General features: G+C 36.6%; 1 protein-coding gene and 1 non-coding gene across 2 annotated transcripts; one reads left to right on the forward strand and one right to left on the reverse strand.

Annotated features, from left to right (window-relative positions):
* Positions 1-412: 412 nt before the first annotated feature.
* LOC123518763 (ectonucleoside triphosphate diphosphohydrolase 1-like) lies at positions 413-24556 on the reverse strand. Its single transcript, XM_045279764.1, has 11 exons — positions 24403-24556; positions 23685-23805; positions 22553-22680; positions 22253-22370; positions 21254-21401; positions 11662-11793; positions 6387-6882; positions 6022-6154; positions 5793-5911; positions 4612-4811; positions 413-2396 (listed from the first exon to the last, which is right to left on the reverse strand). Exons 1-11 carry the CDS (start codon positions 24514-24516, stop codon positions 2348-2350), a joined length of 1758 nt encoding a protein of 585 aa, XP_045135699.1. The 5' UTR covers positions 24517-24556; the 3' UTR covers positions 413-2347.
* Positions 10907-10980, forward strand: Trnal-caa. The gene has a single exon. It is a non-coding gene; the product is annotated as a tRNA-Leu (tRNA).
* Positions 24557-24610: the final 54 nt, after the last annotated feature.

Here is a 24610-nt window from a genome sequence, read left to right on the forward strand (position 1 = left end):
ATAAGGATATTTATCCTTATCTACCTATGGGTATAAGTAAATAGGGTTAAAACTGTAAAATCTTTACATGTCACACTTGATACAGTGTTGTGAATGGCAGAGCATGCAAACATAGTAAACAGTAAGATATCTCAAGGTGTGCAAATATATACCAAAGCAAAAAAAGTTTCAAATGAATCAACTCCATAAAATCTACAATACTTTTATATACCCATATCTAATGTACTCAGTGGCAAAGTTGGCTTGTATGGTGGTGTGGACAAACCTGAACTTCAGTGCCACCATTGTCACATCTCCCACCTATGAAACTCAACACACTATTTGTTTCCTTAGTTATCAAGACAATTAAAATTATATCAGGCATTGCCAGAGAGAGCAAGGCATCCAAGGCTATGGAAAAAAAACTACACGGTGAATCATTCAATTTATTCCAAGTTTCTATATATTATAAGTATATTTGGAAGATTACATATTCCTCTAGAATAATGATAGTGGTAAAAAACTGGTTTAGTACAGTGTGAACACATTATTAACACTTTGAGTCAGGATAAAACACTGTAAAAGCTTTTTTTTTGCTTTTTCCTAAACACCTAAGCAAGCATAAATAGTACATCTCCACTATTTCATTTCAGGGAAACTTATAGAAACTAATAATGTATAGAGAAGAAAGGGCCACAGTGTAGTTTAATAATGTATAGAGAAGAAAGGGCCACAGTGTAGTTAAGTGTTGTGCTTCCCAAGGACACCACTGATCCTCAAGTGTCTGCATGGCCATGGCTCAGACCAAGACCAGCAGGTTCACAGCCAGAAATATAAAGTAAACAGTTGACTGAGCTTTCTTTCTAAGCTGGCATGTAGGATTACAATAATCTAAAAATCAGCATAAGGTTATATATTGTAAGGATCAGTTTATTTTCACTTCATAAATATACTACTGAATAATCATGACTGAATGCAATTTGTTCATTATTAAAGTATTCTGTATGACAAATAAGTACACCACAAAAGTAAGCTATGTATCACACGTGCCAACTTATACAACTAATGACCTGTTCATACGAAGTATTTTTAATGTCCATCACTAAAGACACAGATGAGTGTACAGTGACACATGCACTACATTAGATTCTCCTCACATGAACATGTTCTTAAGTATACATGACACAACTTGACTTAGGTTGAAAATTCTTTCATTCTACAACTACACAAAAAAGAGGTAGAAAGTTGTCAAAAATATCTGAATGTGCTTTGGCAACTTAACAAACTACTCATTCTCCCAAGTAATGTTGCCATAAACTGTAGGTACTATGAGCCCTGGACCCTCCCTCAGTACCTCTCAGCAAATCTTAGAAAAGATGGCATGAAGCCAATGGCCCCAAAAATATTATCTGATGAATTTTTCAGCATTGGCAAGAAAACTACAAGCATTTAGCACTCAGAGCAAAGAGAGCCGAGACGTTTTACTCCATGAATATGTGACAAAACAACTCTAAAACATAAATCATAATTTATTCAATGAAAAATATGAAAGGGAAGGCAAGAAAATTTAAGGAAACACTACCTTAATACAGTAGTGTTATATTGTTGCTTTCTCTTTAATGACCAACTAGATTTCATCCATTTACTATCTATTATTTTATTTCATAGAAGGGACTGGGAACCTGTTCCTCAAAAGCTCTGATTCCATGATATGACAAGATTTGGCACCTTGTCTGAGGTGCTTCAATGTGGAGATCTCAGTTGGTAAAAAAGGTTTTCTGCATTCAAACCTGTAACTTAATCATATATCAAATAATAAGACTTGCAAGTCTTACATGGCAGTCTTTCTTAAGAATTACATGTACTGAGTACCATATAACAGGATATATAAAAATAGAACAATCCTCATTGAGGTCATTCCTAGTTCCCATAAGTCTGAGAGCTTATAAAACAGTATTCCAAGTGTATAAAGACTAAGAGCAATACAAGCAAGCAAGTCACCATTTCAGACACTGTAAACAAATTGTGAGCCAAGATATGAGGCATCTTTCCACTGTGGTGATGGAGTATGAAGATCCTCTCTGTGTCATACATTCTTGCATTCCATATTGCTCTTTATTATCATTACTTCATAAAACTTATCTAGATATATTCTTTAACATTGAATATTAGTTTCCCAATTCTTCGAATAGTATCAACTTGCATTAATTTTGGTCTTGATGCCAAGTTCTAATAGAACTATAATCACTACAAAAGAGCACTGTTGGTATTGGTGAGTTGGCTGGATTCCCTAGACAAACAGTAATAGTACCTTATTACCACTTATTAGTTTTGTGATCTCCTCCTCCTCCTCCTCATGTAATATTTTCTATTGAATGAACTTCTGCAGTTCCTGATCAATGTGGTCAGCAATACACCTGCAACAAGGAGACGGTATATGCTTGAGACTGTACAGATTGAAGAGGAATATCAAAATCAATATTAAGTTTTTTGTATAAAAAGTGCCAATCAAATAACTTGAGTAATGACATCAATTATATCTAATCAGAGGATTATGATATTTCACGTAAAATCATAAGAATTTCCAATTTATTATGTTTGAGTACTTTTTTTCTTTCTTTTTAAATTATTAGAAATTCATCACATTCCATGCACTATTACCAAGTGTTATATAGCATGTAGTAAGTAGGTAACTGAATGAAGTAAGGAAATAAATTCTTCATTAGTTTAACTTGATTCTGGATTCAGCAATATTCATACAGGACCTACTCAGATTTGCTTTGTTTTATGTTTTGCTTTTTCACTTGTCTTTTTCTTTGCCTCCCAAGACTGGTGTTGTGGTTACTAGTTCCCCTAAATGCTCTGCCCTTTGCTTCCTGGGCAGTGTTGCAGTCAGAAGGGCGAACCACTTGAGTAAGATGTTCTTTTCTCCTTAACAATGTTAATAATTGCTGGACTCATTTGGGGTGTGGGGACTCTGAGATCAACCTCATTTGGTTCCACTCACACTGGTCTTCGAGTAGAGGAGGTCTTGGTTTAGGGTCAAAAACAGATGGGACAGTAACTGGGGTGGTAGCATTGATTCATTGTTGGATTATCACCTATTCACACAGTAATATTTGCCTGGAAGTCTTGGCTTAAATCCTTAAAAATTCAATGTTCTGGGGTCTTTTTAGTTGTTTTCCTTGATTTTAGAATGGGATAGTCAAGATGACGCATGCATACATTCACATGTTCACAACAATTCTACTAGCCATACTGTCAGTATCAGCACAAATTTGTTATCAGAGCCCAACAGCAGGGCTGGCTTATCTTGTTACACTTCCTGTTCCTGAGCTGATAAGCTGAATAGACCATATGCAGGATCTCCTGTCAAGATGCTGCATTCACAACTCACTACTCATGCCTATCACAGATAAACACTCCTTGTTCTACAGATATCCTTATTGCATCTGATGCTCACTATCCATCCTGTTCATTGTCTTCAGCTTAACCTCAGGCCTCTCACAATAGATTATCTCTTCCGTAATCACTCATCTTCATTTATCTCCACAATTTCTGAACATTACAACACAACTCAACCTGCTCACTAACCTGAATCTCCTTCTAGTATCAGTGAATCTGTATACCAGAATTCCCTTGAAGGGGAATTGCTAAAGACATCACATCTTATCTCAATACAGAACAAAAGTACAGGGGATAGGTTTCTATTTCTCTTATCCTCTTTCCTTATTTGCCTTTCATGATGCACAAGGAATGCAGAGGCAGAACTGTTTCAATCCAGCCACAAAATGTGGCTAAGCAATGTCACTATTCCAAGAGAATAAAAGAAAACACTCTGAATCTCATAGCTGAAAATTGTATCACCACACATTAAAAACACTTCATATGACAAAGTGCATTATTTTTGTATTTTTTTTAAGAATCAATAATTTATAATAACGTGACAATCTATGCTGTCTTCACCTGGGTTCTGTGGCAAGGCTTCTAAAATATGTTATCATCCTCTCAAATACTTGTCTTCAATGACAATCCTTGTTTAATTCTGGTAATCAATGTCAAAATAGGTCATTGCCAAATAAGTGCCAACACTCTTGAGAAAAATTGTCTCCACTTTTGCCTTTAGACAGTAAATTACTGTATAGTGATATGTAAATCCATAAATAGTTCCAAAATTAACTAGTTACTGTTATGAAGGTTGTAATGTATTCAGAAAAGATTATTGTGAGTACTAAGCCCATTTATTTGTTTAATTTATTAAATGAAGTACAAGCTGCCATTGTGAAGAACATTCTTTAAAAGAATTTATTTACAAAATTAATTAGATAATGATAAAGGGATAATCAATGATCAACATCTTGTATGACTCCACAAAGAGTCTCCTAAACCTTTACATTAAATAGATTTGAGATATTTTGAGATCGCATAAGTTTTGATTAATACTCATTAAGTAAAGGTCTTACATTCTACTCATTAAGAAATTTCATATTTTCATTACTCTTACTGAATAGAGATTCATAAAGTTTTTTCCCATCACAATAATGCAAAGAAATACAGAGAATGCATGCTGATACAATGCATTACTGCAAAATTAAACATCACAGAAAAGTTTATGAGTGATGAAGGTCACACCTTTGGTAGGATGTACTATGCCTCTTGATTTTGAGTGAGTGGTGCAGGAAGAGAACACCACTGATAATGAAGGCTGAGAAGAAACACAAGAGCAGTACAAGGATGGGGAGAGAGAAGGGAGGCAAGTGTGCCTCACTGGGAAGGTTGGAGGTCTTGTTGATCATGAAGCCCTGAGGCCACACCACCTCCATCTTTCCAATCTGAAAATAATCAAATTGCTAAGATAAAGGGAACTCTGCAAACTGTAAAGGTACCATCAATGACAAACATTCATGTGCAAGTGATGCATGATTTTAAATCAAAGTGTGATAATGCAAATTTGAAATATCAAGACAAATCTGTTGAGCATATGCATATCTATGCAATGTTACATGTAAGCACACACACACACACACACACACACACACACACACACACACACACACACACACACACACACACCTTCATTAAAAATGTCAAAAAAAAAAAAAAAAAAAAAAAAATATATATATATATATATATATATATATATATATATATATATATATATATATATATATATATATATACACACACACACACACACACACACACACACACACACACACACACATATATATATATATATATATATATATATATATATATATATATATATATATATATATATATATATATATATATATATATATATTACAATATATATATACTATATATATATATATATATATATATATATATATATATATATATATATATATATATATATATATATATATATATATATATATATATATATATATATATATATATATATATCTACTGTATATATATATATATATATATATATATATATATATATATATATATATATATATATATATATATATATATATATATAATAATAATAATAATAAATAAATAAACATACTGTACCACATTTTAGATTTATAAGAGTTGTATGTTGAGAGATATACAATGCATCAAACACCACTATGTTGTTCACACAAAAAGTCTTCTTTATAAGCAGGAAGGACAAGATCCAGGAACAAATCAGTAAACTATATGATTGAAGCAGAAGGTAGATCAACTATGAACCCTTTTCTTAATTCATATCACAATATATTAGCTAAATACTGTTAACTTGTGTTAATTGGAAATCAAAAAGCCATGCAAACCTGAGCTTAGATTACAGTACTCACCTCATCAGAGAAAACCACATTACTGAAAGTGTCATTGTTGATGCCAAGTCCTGCAGTGAGGAGACTATACACAAACATGCCATCAAAGCAAAGATCTTCCGTTATCTCTGGCTCTAAATCTGAGAGGAAAAAAAAATGTATTAAGATAATTTCCAGTGATGCATATCTACATGCACATATGCACATGGGCTGAGGACTATACTGTATGCAAAGTTGTTATCCTCTTCACCTGAGTATATGAGTGAAAGTTTTGTAGCATCCATGGAACACACTGCTGACACCACACCCTTGAATAGATCAAGGCTGCCACCTGGACCCATCCCAAGAGCTTCCATCAGGTGGTGGAACAGGCCAGAGAAAGCCTGAGGAATAACACAAAAATATTAATAAAGAAAGAGATGATGCAATAAACAGACAGACCTTTGTCTTCATAAAAGAAAAAGATTTTCATACATAAAAATAGAGACAATAAGACCAGTGAATACATACACCATTTCAGATAAACACTTAATTGCTTGGAAGTTGATTTTACAAGAAATGAAAATGAAACTCCAATGCACCACAAAACACATAAAAATGTAATCTTAGACTTACATACAGTGTGCCATTGCCCAGATGCACAGACTGGGCATCCATACAGTCCCCAAATGTGAAGGTTGACTCACACAGTGACCGGTTAAAAAGGTGGCTCATTTCTTTCTCACACTTGGCAGCATTACTTGATCCACGCACAGTGACATATCTTTCAGACTCACTCCCTTCAACTTTCTCATCCCTTTTTGAAGACTTCTCATTCAATGCCCCCTCTTTTTCATTTTGTTTCCTGTAGTTTTTGAAGATTCTTTTCAATTTACTTTGGTTTATGGTTGAGGTGAGAGACAAGAGTGGCTCTGAATTGTCAGTGAGTGCACAGGGAGCCCTGAGCTGTTTTAGGGACACTTGGCGAGTCAGGCCCTCAGCCAGACAGGGATCTGTCACACTCTCTGCTGGGATGACCTCATCTTTCGTTTTGTTAGGATTAAGCAGGAAAAAATTATACCGATGTTGAGCTTCTCCAATGCCATAGCAGAGAAATGACTTGCTCATCACTCTGAAAGAGAATGTACGGCAGGAATAGTATTAACTTCATGATGTCTGTCCTTTCTAAATTCAGTAATGGCTTAGTCTTAGAAGGCAATTAACAACTGCCAAAATGATGAATAATTACTCCCAGTAGGTCTGAAACACTGGATCAGTAGATGCTGTTGATTTATCAGTATCCCAGCTGTAACTTCATTAAACATTTTCTTTTGTGTCCCACAACACAAAGTCTGACCTCTAAAGACAACTCTTCCTTAACACAGAACCACATGCAACTAAAATACACACACTATCCACTCAAAATCCTTAATCAGTATGATGACTTCTAACCCAGCTTTGGAGTTCCCATCTGGAGATGGGACCACAAATTTCTCCAGGTCACACTGCTCTTCTCATATCAATGCTAAGTGTATTGACACTCATCTCAACTTTTTTTTATTAGCTTCTGCAACATTCATTGCCTTAGATCTAATATTTATTCTAATAAACCTTATCTTTATCTAAATGAAACACAGGTGTCTGAGGCAACTGGCAGTAGCACTTCTGTTCCCTCCTATGTTCTTCATCCTCATGTTCAAGCCAAAATTGCATATTGTGTCTATGTGCACAGTGATTTAATTTGTTCTCATGCCCATGTTCTTTAATCTTCTGAATTTTTCAACGTTTTGCTACAACCACACAGTCACTCTCAAACTAAATTTATTTGTGTTATATACCTTTCACCTAATTCCTCCAACTATAAAATTTTCAAAGTAGAGAACATCTTGATTCTCTTCCCTTTGGCAGAGATCTCCATTCCTAGAGAACTTCAATGTTCATCACCAGCTTTGGCTTTCCTCTCCCTTCACTGATCATCTTCCATAACCCAGAGCAATTAGTGCAACACCCTACTTGTATTCCTGATTATCTTAGATATACTCAATATTCTTGACCTTTTCCTAATCTCTCATCCCTTTTGTTTATGCTATCATCCTATCTCCTTCCACTGTGCTCCTCTGATCACAATTTCCTATCTGTATCTTGTCTTATCGTTTCAATCTCTCCTCAGGATCCCAAAAGTAGAAGTGCTTCTGGTATTTTGCCTCTACTAGTTGGGGGGGCCTGAGGAAATATTATGCTCATTTTCCTTGGAATGATTACTGCTTCCATTCCAAAGACCATCTCTGTGTTGAGTGCATAACAGAGGTGACAAGTGTCTGGAGGCATACATCCTTCACTATTTCTCTTGACCTAAACCTCCATTTAACATAACCTGTCCCTGAGCTATATGTGATAGAGAGGTGGGATAGAAAAGGTATTTGATACTTCCATTACCAGAATCTCATGAACTTTATATTTCTGCCTAGAATCATGTCTGTTCTCTAATTAGCCAATCACTACTTCACTAATAGAAAGTGCTAAAATCTTTCAAGATCTAACTTTTCTTGTGACTTCTGGCATCTAGTTAAACAGTAACACATCTCCAATAACTCTCCTTCTTCATCTTTCTCTCCTTTATTTCAACCTGATGGCACCAGTGCTATCTCATCCATATCTAAACCTGAAATCTTCCCTTAAACTTTACTAAAAACTCCATCTTGGATAATTCAAGGTTTGTTCTTCTCTCTCCTCCACCCTGTGACTACTCCATACTACCAATCAAGATAATGACATTTTCCTTGCCCTCACGGGCTTTAATCCTCAAAAGGCTTATGGACATCGTGGGATTCCTCTTATTGTTCTCCAAAACATTGCCTCCATGTTTGCACCTTGCCTAGTTGAATTCTTCCAATTTTGTCTATCAACATCTACCTTTCCTTCTTGCTGGAAGTTTGCCTACATTCTGCCTGAAAGTAAAAATAATGACTGCTATAATACCTCAAACTACTATCTTCATTTAAGTTTCCTGCTCCTCTATTTTTTTAAAATTTATCTTCAACAGGAAGATTTTTAAACATCTATCAATTCACAAGCTAATATCTGATTGCCAGCATGGGTTCTAATGAGGCTGATCTATTTGTGATCTGGCTTTCCTTGCTAATACTTGGTCATTTTGGTGAAACCTTTGCTCTTGCTAGACATATCAAAAGCTTTTGATAGGTTCTGGCAAAAAGCTTAAATTTTTAAACTACCCTCCTGTGGCTTATATCCTTACTGTAACTTCATCTGAAGTTTCTTATCAGACCATTCTTTTGCTGCTGTAGTAGATTATAACCGTTCTGCAAAGTCTGTTAATGGTAGTGTTCCTCAGGGTTCTGTCCTGTCACCCATTCTCTTTTTATTATTCATCAATGATCTTTTAAATCAAACTTCTTGCCCTATCCAATCCTATGCTTCTGATACCACCTTACACATTTCCATGTCTCTTAGTAGGCATCCAACCCTTCAGGAAGCAATAAGCCAACACAGTGAAGCCACAAAACACCTGACTTCTGATTTCTACAAAACTTCTGATTACAGCAAGACAAATTTAGTAATGTTTAACGCCTTAAAACTTAATTCTTTCATCTATCAACACAACCTACCAGACTCTTATTCAATGACACTCAATGGTCCCCTTCTATATTAAACATCTTCAGTCTTATATTTTGAACTGGAAACTTCACATCATATCTCTTGCTAAAACACCTTCTATGAAGTTCAGTGTTCAGAATTCAATGTTGCATCTTTTGCTGTCTTCTAATGGGTAGTCTGTGCTAACTGGTCTTATGAGATTGTTAATTGCATGCTTCCCCTCATCTCATATCCTCTCTGCACAAGAATTTATACTTTCATCCCTATTCTGTCCACCTCTCTAATACAAAAATAACTTAAATTATTCATCCCTTTTTCTTGTCACTTCTCAAACTTCCTGCCTGCTTCTCTACTTTCTGCTTCCTATGACTTGAACTATTTCAAGAGGAAGTTTTCAAGACACTTATCCTCCATTACTTGATTCTTCTCTTTGGAATTCTATATGGAAACTCGTATTAACCAAGACTTTCTATTATAGAATTTTTATTGCCCTTAGTAAGTGGTCTTCTTGTGTTGAAAAAAACAAATAAATAAAAAAAAATTAAATTAAATAAATAAATAAACAAAATAAATAAATAAAATTGCTGAAGCTACATATATCTGTTCATGCAACACATTCTTATACACTAACACTGCTCTTCTCTCTCTTACACACACACACACACACACACACACACACACACACACACACACACGATGCAAAACTGTGCAGAGTTATAAAGCAAAAAGAGGATTGTGAAATACTGCAAGAAGACCTAAATAAGATCTGGGAATGGAGTAAAAAGTGGGAGATGGAATTCAATGTGGACAAAAGCCATGTCATGGAAATGGGAAAGAGTGAAAGACGACCAGTGAGAATCTCTAAGATGGGAAATGGAGTAGAACTGGAGAAAGTAAAAAAGGAAAAGGATTTGGGAGTGACGATGGAAGAAAATAATCAACCGGCAAGCCATATTGATAGAATTTTCAGTGAGACATATAATTTGCTAAGGAATATTGGAATAGCATTTCACTACATGGGCAAAGAAATGATGAAGAAACTGATAAGTACTATAATAAGACCCAAATTGGAATATGCAGAAAGAAGAAAAGAAACACATAAGGAAGCTGGAGAGACTACAAAAAATGGCTACAAGAATGGTCCCAGAACAGGGATAACATATAAGGAGAGACTAAAGGCTATGGATCTTCCAACATTGGAACAGAGAAGGGAGAGAGGGGATCCCATACAAGTTTATAAATTGATCAACGGAATGGACCAAGTGGACAATGAGTATTTGATCCAGAGAGAAGAATATGCTAGTCGAAGCACAAGATCGCACAGTAAGCTGAGGAATGGAAGATGTCTAAGAGATATTAAAAAGTATAGTTTCCCGCAAAGATGTGTTGAGACATGGAACAGTTTGAATGAAGAAGTAGTGTCTGCAACGAGTGTGCACATTTTTAAAGAAAGATTGGATAAGTGTACATATGGAGACGGGGCCACACGAGCATAAAGCCCAGGCTTTGTAGAACTACAACTAGGTAAACACACAAACACACACCGCGTAGTGTAGTGGTTAGCACGCTCGACTCAAAATCGAGAGGGCCGGGTTCGAGTCCCGGTAAGCGGCGAGGCCAATGGGCAAGCCTCTTAATGTGTGGCCCCTGCTCACCTAGCAGTAAAAAGGTATGGGATGTAACTCGAGGGGTTGTGGCCTCGCTTTCCCGGTGTGTGGAGTGTGTTGATGTGGTCTCAGTCCTTCCCAAAGATCGGTCTATGAGCTCTGAGCTCACTCCGTAATGGGGAAGATTGGCTGGGTGACCAGCAGGCTACCGAGGTGAATTACACACACACACACACACACACACACACACACACACACACACACACACACACACACACACACACACACACACACACACACAGGCCTTGAATGAGCCACAGTGAAGCATAAAAAGAGGATGTAAATAAAAATTCCTCATGGTCACCCCATTATGAAAGTATGCAAAAAAAAAAAAAAAAAAAAAAAAAAATCCAGATTTGACTGCAATACTTTGAAGAATAATAAAAAATAATAAGCAGAATTCAGAAAAATGCAAGAAAAATTTGATGCTCAGTGCCAAGGAACCAAAAATACTGTCTAATGAAAACAGAATTAAACTTTAAGAAGAGGCTATCAATATAATAACACTATGAAACGTACCTAACAAAGTCATTACAAACAACTAAAATTTTAAATCATTCATTCACTAAAGGTGGAAAGGATAGCTAATCCATGGACTGTACACTGTAGAAAGCAAGTCACAGTCTTACTTGTGTGTACGGTTGAAGAGCTTGATGGGCACTGTCTGCCATCTACTTGGTACTGAAAGCTCACTGGTTACCTGGAGGGAGGCTCCTCCAACGTCCAGTACAGACGCTGTTGCTCCACCTTCCTGTGTGCATCACGGGAGGAACAATGAAATGTCAGAGATTATACTACAATGACCTCAAATTCTATAATGTATGTAATTCTTCCCCTATTGAAGATTTGTGAGAAATATCACTGACATCCATATCTTTCCCTGACTTACTCTTTCTTATTTTAAGATAATTTGGACATATGTTTATGTATAAACTGCATGTAAAGAAAGTGAAAAGTGAAATCTATAAGAAAAGCTATTATTAAAATCAACAATTACAGTGGACAAGCATCAGAAGAGGAATGGGTCATTCCACGCTAATGTCATCCTTAGGGCCAAAATTGAAAAATGGTCTAAACTAGGTTTGTAATACACAGGTGCAGTACATAGCTCAGTTAATAGGTACCAAAAACTCCCGTGTTCGGTACTTCCGTGCTAGATGTGTGGGTGGAGCTCACCAAGTCACAACTATATATATATATATATATATATATATATATATATATATATATATATATATATATATATATATATATATATATATATATATATATATATATATATATATATATATATATATATATATATATATATATATATATATATATATATATATATATATATATATATATATATATATATAGGCAACTATATGAAGGGTTACATTCCTAAAAAACCCTTCGTTAAGCAAAACTTCGTTAAGCGAACCGATTATAACAAGTTTAACCCCTGATTTGAACTTCCATTGAGAATAAGCAAAGCACGAGTGCATCATAGTACAGTGAAAGGTTTAATGAAAGTAAAAATTATGAAGTTAAACATTTAGATAGTTTAATTTGTCATTATAATGTACACTTATGTATGTATGTACGTAACTTTATAATGTTGATGATCTTAACTTTATGAAGGGAGGGAGAGTGAAACGGGAAATACACTAACCAGCAACCTGTGGAATGTAAACAAAGTGCGCATCATGGTACCATATACAAAACTTATGTACCACATTTCCACAAGGCTTTCCATTTTATCCATCGTAGAGTCATGAGTTCAGGTGGTTCTTTTAGCTTTCAAGGAAGATGCAGTCTCACCAGCCTTCTTAATAGAGTCTGCTGACTTGAAAATAGTAGACAGTAGATGGAGTCAAGATGGTGGCAAGCAATGTTATCAGTTTTCTGGCCTCTCTCTTGTCTGTGAATAATACCCAGCTTCACTTCGAGAATAAGAGACTTCCTGGTCTTCTTAGGAACGTTAGGCCACATTGCAAGGCGTTTTGGTGGTAAGTTGAACTAGGGAAGATGAGCTGCTGGTGATGCTGTTATGTTTTGATTGGGGAGTGAGTGGTGCATGTGATCTTGATCTTGATCTTGATGCTACAGGTGACGCAGAATTTCTTCTGAGTCAGGCCTTTGTATCGGCAGCGCCTGTGTTGTCCAAGAGAGATTTCATCTTGATCTTTATTCTACAGGTGTCTCAGGATTTCTCCTGAGGCAGGCCTTAGTACCAGCAGCTCCTGATGTATTCAAAAGCCTGTCAGCTTGCATGATACGGTGGGGCTTTCAAATTTGGAAAAAATTACCTGGATAAAACTTCGTTAAAGCGAGTTTGGTATTCGTTAAACGAGCAGATGGTAGTAAAACGAAACCTTCGTTGTAGCGAAATTTCGTTGTGTGAACCTTTGTTAAAGGGGGTTGCCTGTATATATATATATATATATATATATATATATATATATATATATATATATATATATATATATATATATATATATATATATATTTTATATATTATATAGTACCTGTAGGCATACTTGAAGAGTATATGTGAGAAGCGCTGTTAAGCTTCCGCCCATTAGTGGCGCAGGCAATTTTGTTAATAGTGGTACCCATATTAGGACACATATCACCACTCAAGTGCATCTTTGGTGTAACCACCTAGAACCTGGGTATCATGGTGACGTAGGTAACTTTAAACCACTTGACAAATGGCAAAGCTTCAAAGTGGTAAGTGGTGGGATTTGAACCTATGTGTGGACATCATCCCACGCTCACCACCTTATCCATTAAGCCACCTATATATATATATATATATATATATATATATATATATATATATATATATATATATATATATATATATATATATATATATATATATATATATATATATATATATATACAGTGGAGACTCAATACTTGAATGTCTAAATACTCAAACTTTTCAATACTCGAACGCAAAAGTTCAATTTAATAGTTAAACGTCCACACACATGGTTGTAAACAAAGGCTCTCTGGTGTCTCCCTTCTCCCTCCACCAGTTGTGACTTGTGCTGCTGCGGTCACTGGAATAACATTCTCCTGCATTCTATCTGTAGTTTTTCATTTATAAACTTACATTAACACCAAAGGCTTATTAGTGGTGAAAATATCTGGTAATCAAATGGTTGCACATTTGGTCATATACAAAGCTCTATCATCTCCCTTCTCGCAGCCGCCACTGTGCCATTCTGATACTGTATTATTGGTAATACCGGTATACTGGATGTCGGTGCGCATCCCTAGTCCTGCCAAAGTCTTGAGAAAAACAACATTCTTCTGCAATCTGTTGGTAGTTTTTCATTTAGAAACTTACGATGGCACCTAAGAGACTTATTAGTGATGAAAATAAGGAATCTGGTGAGAATGGAAGTGTTAGTGAGCCACAGCACTCCATTAGTGGATTCACAGGAATCACACAAGGAGAAAATTTACAAAGACGTTTTCATGGATGATGACTTGTCCTCAGGCGACCTCCCTCCTCCTCCCCACTCTTCTAAGTTATCCACCAGCCTTCACTTGCAGTATGTACAAATCAAAATTGTAAAAAAAAAAATACATTGAAATTTTCCATCATGAGGAACTACGTTTGGATACAAATTATTGAACTACCCTGAGTTATATTACTAAAAGTGTGCAAGATATATGAAAGGCTGTTGTATGCTGTTACCAATAATGAAGGTTACAGTAACAATTAGGTGATATTGTGTAGTTGCGATGATGAAGGTGATGAGAACAAACAGTGTTTGAATAGATCACAGCAGTGTTATGATAAACACAGAGGGTGGAGGAGAGCCTGGCTGTGTGGGGCAAGGGGATTGGAGGTTAGGTAAGAGGCATGAGGGTGGGGGGAGAGTTCAAGGTAGCAGCTGTGAATCCCAGCTGCTTACTGTTTGTTTGTTTCTTGCTTTCTTGGTTGCTGATAGCTTCATCTCTTCTTGAAGTTTCTGATTCTAATTCTCATAAAATTGAAAAGTTAAGCTTCCATTTGGAATATAATACATATATATTTCATGATTTCTGAGATTCACACTTCAGATTGACCCCTCTCTCTCTCTCTCTCTCTCTCTATATATATATATATATATATATATATATATATATATATATATATATATATATATATATATATATATATATATATATATACACACACACACACACACATATTTATATGTCCTGGTACTTAATTATTGCCATTATTTTTGCTTAATTTCTTAAAGAAATCACAGTGCAACGACTGTAATGAAATTTTTGTAGCAACCGTAAAACCGTTCATTATTTTTTGTAGGAAAAACTGAAATGGAATGTGACAAAACTTATACATCTTTGTATAGCTTAAAGCTTCATTTATAACCTCCATATAAAATATTTTGAAAGTTCCTTTTATTTTTGCAGAGTTTTGCACAAGTATAACAGTAAGTCAAACTTTGGGTTGCATTTCTGTAATGACCGTAATGGCTTCTTTAACAATGAATATCAAAATCAACAATAAATACAGAATGTTCTGGACAGTCTTATTCTCTTTTTTTAGCCATTAGTACTATCTTGGTAAGAATCATATCTCACTACCTGCATAAACTCTAAGAGATATAGGTAAGAGTACACCCATAAGTTATTTCCGAATGAAACGACACTAATGGTGGAATGACCCAAATGACAAGCAAGTATTTGACCAGGAAATGAGGAAGATACAGAACAGAGAAAGAGAGATTTTTCTACCATGGCTATCCTTGAAGAATCTGGAGGAAAAAGGTATGACTGGTATGTGTCTATGAGGAACAATTGTTTTATGAGACTCAAGTCACTGAGATGGCACCCTTGTATCACACTGCGTTCTACCAGGTAACTATTTCTTACACCAAATGTAACAGAGGAATGCACCAAGCCCTTTCTGTGCCTTAATGTGTGTGTGTGTGTGTGTGTGTATTCACCTAGTTCACCTAGTTGTAATTTTACAGGGCCTGGGTATCATACTCGTGTGGCCCGTCTCCATATCTACACACATCCAACTTTCCTTTAAAACTATGCACACTCCTCGCTGACACCACCTCTTCACTCAAACTATTCCACACCTCCACACATCTCTGTGGGAAACTATATTTCTTCACATCCTTCAAGCATATTCCCTTGGCTATCTTTTTACTATGCGATCTTGTAGTTCTATTTAAATTTTCCTCTCTCAACATCATTTGTTCATTATCCACTTCATCCAAACCATTCAACAGTTTATAAACCTGTATTAAATCTCCTCTTTCTCTTCTTTGTTCCAAGGTAAGCAAATTCATTTCTTTTAATCTCTCCTCATAGGTCATTTCTGCCAATTCCGGAACCATTTTTGTTGCCATTCTCTGCAATCTCTCCAACTTCCTTATATGCTTCTTTTTATAAGGGGACCAAACCACCCCAGCATATTCCAATCTTGGTCTAATTACCGTACTAATTAATTTCTTCATCATATCTTTATCCATATAATGAAAGGCTAATCCAATATTTCTAATCAAATTATATGTTTCTCCAAACATCTTGTCAATATGAGCCTCAAACTGCCCATGGTCTTGTATTATCACTCCCAAATCCTTTTCCTTTTCCACCTTTTTCAACACTACTCCTTCACCCATCTTATATGACCCTCTTGGCCGTCTTCCACTCTTCCCCATCTCCATTACATGACTTTTGCTCAGATTAAATTCCATCTCCCACCTCTTGCTCCACTCCCAAATCCTATCCAGATCTGCCTGTAAAATTTCACAATCTTCTTCACTCTTCACATACCTACACAACTTTGCATCATCCGCAAACAAATTAATATAACTGTTTACTCCCTCTGGCATATCATTAATATAGACAAGGAAAAGTATTGGTGCCAGCACTGAACCTTGTGGGACTCCACTCTCCACCACCAACCAGTCCGACTTTGCATCCCTTATTACCGTTCTCATCTCCCTCCATCTCAAGTAGTTTTCCATCCACTTTAACACTTTTCCCTTCAGTCCTCCATAAATCTCTAATTTCCATAGCAGTCTCATGTGAGGTACCTTGTCAAAAGCTTTTTTAAATCCAAATATACACAGTCCATCCATCCTCTCTCTCTTGTATTTTGTCAACCACTCTTGAATAAAAGCTCAGTAGATTCGTTACACATGACCTCCCTTTCCTAAAGCCAAATTGATGATCCGATAATAACTTATGATCCTCCAGGAACCGTATCCAATATTTCTTTATCACCCTCTCACAAATCTTACCGACCACACTTGTTAAAGACACAGGTCTATAGTTAAGAGGCTCTTCTTACTGCCTCCCTTATAAATGGGCACCACTTCAGCTCTTTTCCACTCTACCGGTACTTCCCCGGTTTCTAATGAGCACCTTATAATATCATATAATGGATCTATCAATTCTTCTCTACATTCCTTCAATAATTTGCCTGAAACTTCATCTGGTCCCATCGCTTTATCATCTTTAAGTTCCTCCAACATTTTATATAACTCCTTTTTAGGTATCTTAATGTCATCCATGTGCACATTTCCTTCTACATTCTGAGGCTTTACAAACATTGTTTCTTTAGTAAATACTTGTTGAAACCTATTATTTAGCAATTCCGATATTCTTAGGGTCATCTACTATCCCTTGCTCTCCTTTTAATCTTTCAATGGACTCTCTCTTTTAAGTTTACCATTTATGAACCTGTAAAACAATTTTGGATGTTCCTTACTCTTGTCTACAATATCTTTTTCAAATTTTCTTTCTTCCTCCTCCTTACCCTCACATACTCATTTCTTGCCACTCTATAATTCTCCTTATTTAGTATATTCCTGCTCTTTTCCATCTTTTCCAAGCCACATCTCTCTTTTCTTTAGCCTTAACACAAGTTGCATTAAACCAATCCTTTCTTCCTTCCTCTCTCGGTTTATACTTTGGTACAAATTTCATAACTCCTTCTTTATAATATTTCATAAAAATCTCATATTTTTTTGCACTTCTCTGATTTGTAACATCTCCTCCCAATCTAATGTTCTGAAATAATTTTTCAAATTTTCTGTGTCCATCTTTCTATAATTCAATCTACCACTCCTGTATGTCTCATCTCTCCTTCGCTGTGTTATTGCCATCTGCATTTCCATAACCACATGATCACTCTTCCCAATGGACATTTATATTGTATATCCCCACATAGGTACACTTCTCGTGTTAACACCAAATCCAGTCTAGCCGGTTCATCATCTCCTCTATATCTAGTATTTTCTTTCACCCTCTGTTCCATCATATTTTCCATCATTAGATTAAGGAATCTCTCTCCCCATGCTTCCTCTCCAACACCACTTACTAGATTTTCCCAATCCACTTCTTTACAATTAAAATCTCCTACTAGTATCACCTTTCTTTTTCCAGTTAATACACTTTCCAAACTCTGTAAAGTATCCTTGATCATATTGTCGTATTCCTTAATGTCCAAGAATTTGTTTTAGGAGGTACATAGGTCACCATGATTATTAATTCTTTTCCATCACTTTTTAACCTTATGCTTATCACTTCTGCGTTGTTCTTCCCATACCAAACCTTATCCACATTTATCTCCTTCTTCGTCATAATCATAACTCCTCCTCCACCTTTACCCTCTCTAGCCTTTCTCCATATATTATATTTATTATCCAAATTTACCTTTGTTTTTTCATGTAATTTTGTCACAGTCAAACGCACTATATCAGGCTTCTCCACCATCATATAGTCTTGCAATTCCAATCTACTTGACAGTATCCCATCTATATTAGTATACATTACGGTCCACCCACTGCTCCCTCTAGGGGTTCCTCCACATTCCTTTTTTCCACAAACCATTTCTGACTCTCTCTCCTATAACTCTCCAAAAAAACTTTTCTTTTTCCTCTTCAGACCGCACATCATTTTTCCTTCTCGCCTCTTCCAACAATTCCTTATATCTTCTCCTCTCTTCCTCATTTCTATTTTTCCTTACGTACACCTCTTTACAACCTTCTACCTCTCTTAATTTTGATGTTCTATATAAAATGTCCTCCGCAGATTGTTGTGACTTCAGTACTACTTTAATCGGTCTCCTTACTCCCTCCTTATACGGACCCAGTCTATGGATCTCTTCCACTTCTTCTTGTAGGTCTTTTTTTCCTCATCATTTAGATTTTTGAACAGATCTCTTACCGTTTTTAATTCTTCTTTAATTCTCTTAGGCTTATATGTTATATTTTGTTCTTTCATCCCAAATATTAACACACTCTTCTTCTTTTCTGCTATTTCTCTTATCAATGTTTCCTTATTCTTCATAACATTAACCAGTTCCTTAGACCTTTCTTTTTTGTCTTCATTCAACTGATCTTTAATTATTTCTTGTAAACCAACCATCTCAGCTTCCCTCGACTCAGTCCATTGTGTTTTCTTCATTTCCCACTCCCTTTCAAACCTTTCACTTTGCTCACTGATCATTTCCTTAAAGTCATCTTTCTCCTTTACAACTTTCTCCATTTTCTCCTCCAACCGTCTCTTGTATTTTTCAACCTCCACTCTCAAGTGTGCATTCTCATCCACCAATCGTTTTTCATTTTCCTCCAGTCTCTTAACTCTTTCCTTCAAAGCCTTGCGGAATTCTCTATCCTGCTCCTCCTCACTCCTCTGAACTTTTAATTCCTTCACCAACTCCTCAAATTTCTTCTCTAGCATAACCAATCTTCCTTGCATTGTTGCTCCTGTTGAAGATGGACTCATATTTTGTATGGCCACTTTTGGTTTTGCTCCCTGGGCCTCATCGGCATATTTTGAATTTGGTAACTTATTTCTTACAGGTCTATCCATTTCATTTCATTCTTCCTGGGAGTGTGTGGGTGTGTGGTGGTGTGCACTGGTGGCCAGGCCTGGTAGCTTTGTGTGTGTGGTGGGATGCGTTGGCGGCTGTTTATGGCTGGCCCTTGTTTGTTTCCCGTGCCGTCGTGTGTGTGTGTGTGTGTGTGTGTGTGTGTGTGTGTGTGTGTGTGTGTGTGTGTGTGTGTGTGTGTGTGTGTGTGTCTTATAATAATAATAATAATAATAATAATAATAATAATAATAATAATAATAATAACAATAATAATATTCAATCTCATTATTTTTCAGACCTATAACTGAAAATCCATGTTACATATCAACAAACATAAGGGTGCAATAACCACTGTGCTGCCGATCATGTAAAATAGGTATGTGTCAGTGAGTGTATGTTATTACGTAAGAGAGAGAGAGAGAGAGAGAGAGAGAGAGAGAGAGAGAGAGAGAGAGAGAGAGAGAGAGAGAGAGAGAGAGAGAGAGGAAGAGGAAGGATGGCAGGCTTCATTTCTCACTCATATGCAGTAATTATGGAGGCCAGTGTAGTTTCCAAAATGACATAAAACCTCCCTAAAGTCATAAGTAAGTGGAAACAAAGAAGCAGGCAAAGTGTGTGTGTATGTGTGTGTGTGTGTGTGTGTGTGTGTGTGTGTGTGTGTGTGTGTGTGTGTGTGTGTGTGTGTGTGTGTGTGTGTGTGTGTGTGTGTGTGTGTGTGTGTGTGTGAGTGAGTGTGTGTGTGTGTGTGTATTTACCTAGTTGTATTTACCTAGTTGTAGTTTTACAGGGCCTGGGCTTTATGCTCGTGTGGCCCCGTCTCCATATCTACACTTATCCAATCTTACTTTAAAAGTGTGCACACTCGTTGCAGACACTTTTCCACGTCTCAATACATCTCTGCGGGAAACTATATTTTTTACTATCTCTCAGACATCTTCCCTTTCTCAGCTTTTTACTATGCGATCTTGTGCTTCGGATGTCATATTCTTCTCTCAAGATCAGTTTCTCATTATCCACTTGGTCCATTCCGTTGATCAATTTATAGACTTGTATCAGGTCTCCTCTCTCCCTTCTTTGTTCCAAGGTTGGTAGATCCATAGCCTTTAGTCTCTCCTCATATGTCATCCCTTCAAGTTCTGGGACCATTCTTGTTGCCATTTTTTTTTTTTTTTTTGTGTGTGTGTGTGTGTGTGTGTGTGTGTGTGTGTGTGTGTGTGTGTGTGTGTGTGTGTGTGTGTGATAATATCCACATGAATCTAATAATATTCTATCACAATTCTTTGTTCACTCATACTTTACAAAATGTTCAAAATGTGAATAAATGTGGTCAATAAACACTATCTAGCAGTGTTATCTGCCTTTACTACCTGAGGATCCTCATGCCTGCTGTGGCTCCCAGGTAGATGGGAGTGTCAGGCTGCTTGGCAGCCGGCACATACCCCTCAGCTTCTGATAGGCACGGGTCAAAGTAGTTTGGGAGGTCTTCTACATGACTGGCAAAACTGTTTATCCCTCCTGAAAATAATTACATGTTAAATGGAGCATGCCAAGATAGTCAATAAATTTTGCTTGATTACTAATTGAAATTTCTCATTTCAAACATACAGTAATAGTGAGGTTATCAATCTTGAATATCTCCATACTCATCAACAGTCTGTTTCAACAAAGTTTTTCTTCCTCACAGGAATGGATAGCCTTGAGTTAAAAGTGAAAAGTGTCCTCTCTAACCGCCTTTTCTGACAGGAGAAACATTTGACTGACATAGTGTGGCCAGTTAAGGGCATCAAGACCAAACCCTGAGGCTGCATCAGGTGCTGTGTGGCCATAAGCAGGACCATCTCACAATGAGGTTACCATAACTCAATGATAAATCTGAATTCTGAGCCATTGAAATTTCAATATCTACACATGAAGATTGTCTATGAAGAGAGTTTACTTCTTTCAGAGAGAAAGGTACATTCTGTGGTAACCTCTGACAGCATAACAGACATATAATATACAAATTCGGTGCATTCCAGTCATCCAGTCCCATTTCTTGACCTCTCTTGATCCAGATAATCATCTCCAATAAATACATGCAGAAAAAAAGGAAAGGAGAAAAACATAGAAAGACTACATGCTAAATGTGAAGTTAAATCATACATCTAAAACAAAAATAGATAAAAAAAAATTTTCAATGGTCTTTTTTTCCCACCTAAAGAGATTGCATTCAAAGAAAAACAACAACAACAAATATTAAGGATCAAAACTTACCTTGCAATTTCTTTCATGATCTCTAAAAAGAACACAAACATTTGTGAAACATTTTTTATCTTAAGTGACTGCAGAGCATATGTTTTAATAGTAATACAGTTCCCATCACTCACCATTAATGAAGCACCGATGCACCAGCTTCACTTCAGCTGTGCCCAGTGGCTTCTCCCCATCCCAGGAGAACACAAATACCTCACTATGAGAAGACCCGGCATCAATCACAACACCAAACTGGAACACAACAAAACATGTCTCTTTTTGAAAATTTAAAGTGAATATACTGTATCTGGGTATATAAGACCCAAAAACAGGCATTACTGTACACAACAATTATAATAATCTTTCCTAAGCAATTTACTAGACTGAAATATAGATCTTTCTCATAAAATGTTTTCATGATGTAAGTGCCTCACCTTCTGTGGTCTGGGCAGCACTTGCAAACATAACCACATAACACATCCAATGCCAAAGAAGCCAATAATGAAGGAAGCAAAGGTGACCAGGTACCAGCTTCCAAATGAGAAGGTTTGCTTCTCATCACCTGTTAGAAGAATGTTTGATGTACTATTCATAAAAATAAATACCAGCTGAGTATAAATGTCAAATTGTTCTGATTACAAGGTACACTGATTGTGAGAAAAGACCCTGCCTAGAAGTTAATCCATGACAGGACCACCACTGTACCAAGCTTTTTCCAGTACACTGTAGTCAAGCTACAATTGATTGCCATAGTCACAATGATCTTTAGTCAAACTTACTTGTCATGGAAATAAAATGTAGTATGAAAAAGATAGCATGATGTGACAGAATGCTTATAAATATAGCTGTCACTTATGCAAAGTGGACAACTTGTTTCACATGACTATCATAAGGGAAGTAAATCTTGTTAATTAGTGTTTCATTGGGTATTGATGTATATTCAAGTATTTCAGAAAAATATCCAGAAGACAATGAGCCATTTATCTCTGTGTCCAGAATTGGTGATCAAGCACCAATAGACATGAAAGGCTGTAATTGTGGCACCCCCTGCTATAGTGAAGTAAGTGACACCTGGGTCGAAATTCAGTCCCACTTATCAGATAGGGCAATTCAAGCTCTTTCATGATGTACCTGACATATTCTGAAAGTCCAAACACATAAGTTCATAAGGTTAGAATATAATAGTAAAACTCAAGATTTTTCCACTGTTAAACTGTATGGTAAGATATCAGTGATAGTGTCATAAGTGCCTGAAAGAAGTACTGGGACAACCACTGCATGTGCTTATGGTGAGTCATCACCTACCAGCCAATAGAAATGCAGATGCTTTGAGGCAAGTGCCAAGTGGTCAATAACCTCATTACAACACAGTGCTGTAGTAAGGTAAATGAATACGCTACTGAGTACAGAGCAAGACTTTCAAACAATGTTTTCTCAATTGTTTTTTCTGCATAGCTTACCTCACTACAGCACGGGGCACCACAATTGCTATGGTTAACAATCACCAATACACTGACACCTAAATGTGCAGGACTACATGTATCAGAGTTGGTTGTAAATACTGACCCAAGAGTCCAATCATGAGAGTGTCTCCGTTTTCAATGTTTGCCTGCTGGAGGGTCTTGTTCAGATTAAGGATGTGGTTGTCTCGGCTTCGCATCACATACTTGTCGGACACTGAAGCTCCCTGAGGATGAGGGTGAGTTATGTCACTCATAATGTCCATGAAGAGCTTAATCAAGCAGAAAATGACAAAAACTTAATGGATGACTAATATGCACACACACACATGGCTACAAGAATGGTCCCAGAACTTGAAGGAATGACATATAAGGAGAGACTAAAGGCTATGGATTTTCCAACATTGGAGCAGAGAAGGGTGACAGGAGATCTCATACAAGTTTATAAATTGATCAACGGAATGGACCAAGTGGACAATGACTATCTGATCCTGAGAGAAGAATATGCCAGTCGAAGCACAAGATCGCATAGTAAGAAGCTGAGGAAGGGAAGATGTGTAAGAGATATTAAAAAGTATAGTTTCCCGCAAAAATGTATTGAGACGTGGAACAGTTTGAATGAAGAAGTAGTGTCTGGAATGAGTGTGCATACTTTTAAAGTAAGATTGGATAAGTGTAGATATGGAGACGGGGCCACACAAGCATAAAGCCCAGGCCCTGTAAAACTACAACTAGGTAAATACATACACATACACACAAACTCAATTATCTACATGATATCTCTGCCTTTATGTTTCTGTGTTGTTGGTTAATGGTGTGCTCACCTTGTTGGTACAATAAGCCTCTAGCACCTTCCGCAGAGTGTGAGTTGCAGGAACACTAAGCACCAGATGGCCGGACAGCTGGCCACTCAGGATACTCCAAACTGTGACCTTCATCCTTACAACACACCGAGGCCTGCCATCCTTGCCTAATGCCCTGAGGAAGAGGAAGAAGAAAAGAGAGAGAGAGAGAGAGAGAGAGAGAGAGAGA

This window comes from Portunus trituberculatus, chromosome 44 (assembly GCF_017591435.1).
Source record: "Portunus trituberculatus isolate SZX2019 chromosome 44, ASM1759143v1, whole genome shotgun sequence".
NCBI classification, from domain to species: domain Eukaryota; kingdom Metazoa; phylum Arthropoda; class Malacostraca; order Decapoda; family Portunidae; genus Portunus; species Portunus trituberculatus.

Coding starts and splice junctions, on each gene's coding strand:
- LOC123518763 (XM_045279764.1), bottom strand. CDS start 24,516: ATGAAGGTCACAGTTTGGAGTATCCTGAGTGGCCAGCTGTCCGGCCAT. Junction 23,806..24,402: donor AGGCTTATTGTACCAACAAG/GTGAGCACACCA, acceptor CCTCATCCTCAG/GGAGCTTCAGTGTCCGACAA. Junction 6,155..6,386: donor TGGGCAATGGCACACTGTAT/GTAAGTCTAAGA, acceptor GTTATTCCTCAG/GCTTTCTCTGGCCTGTTCCA.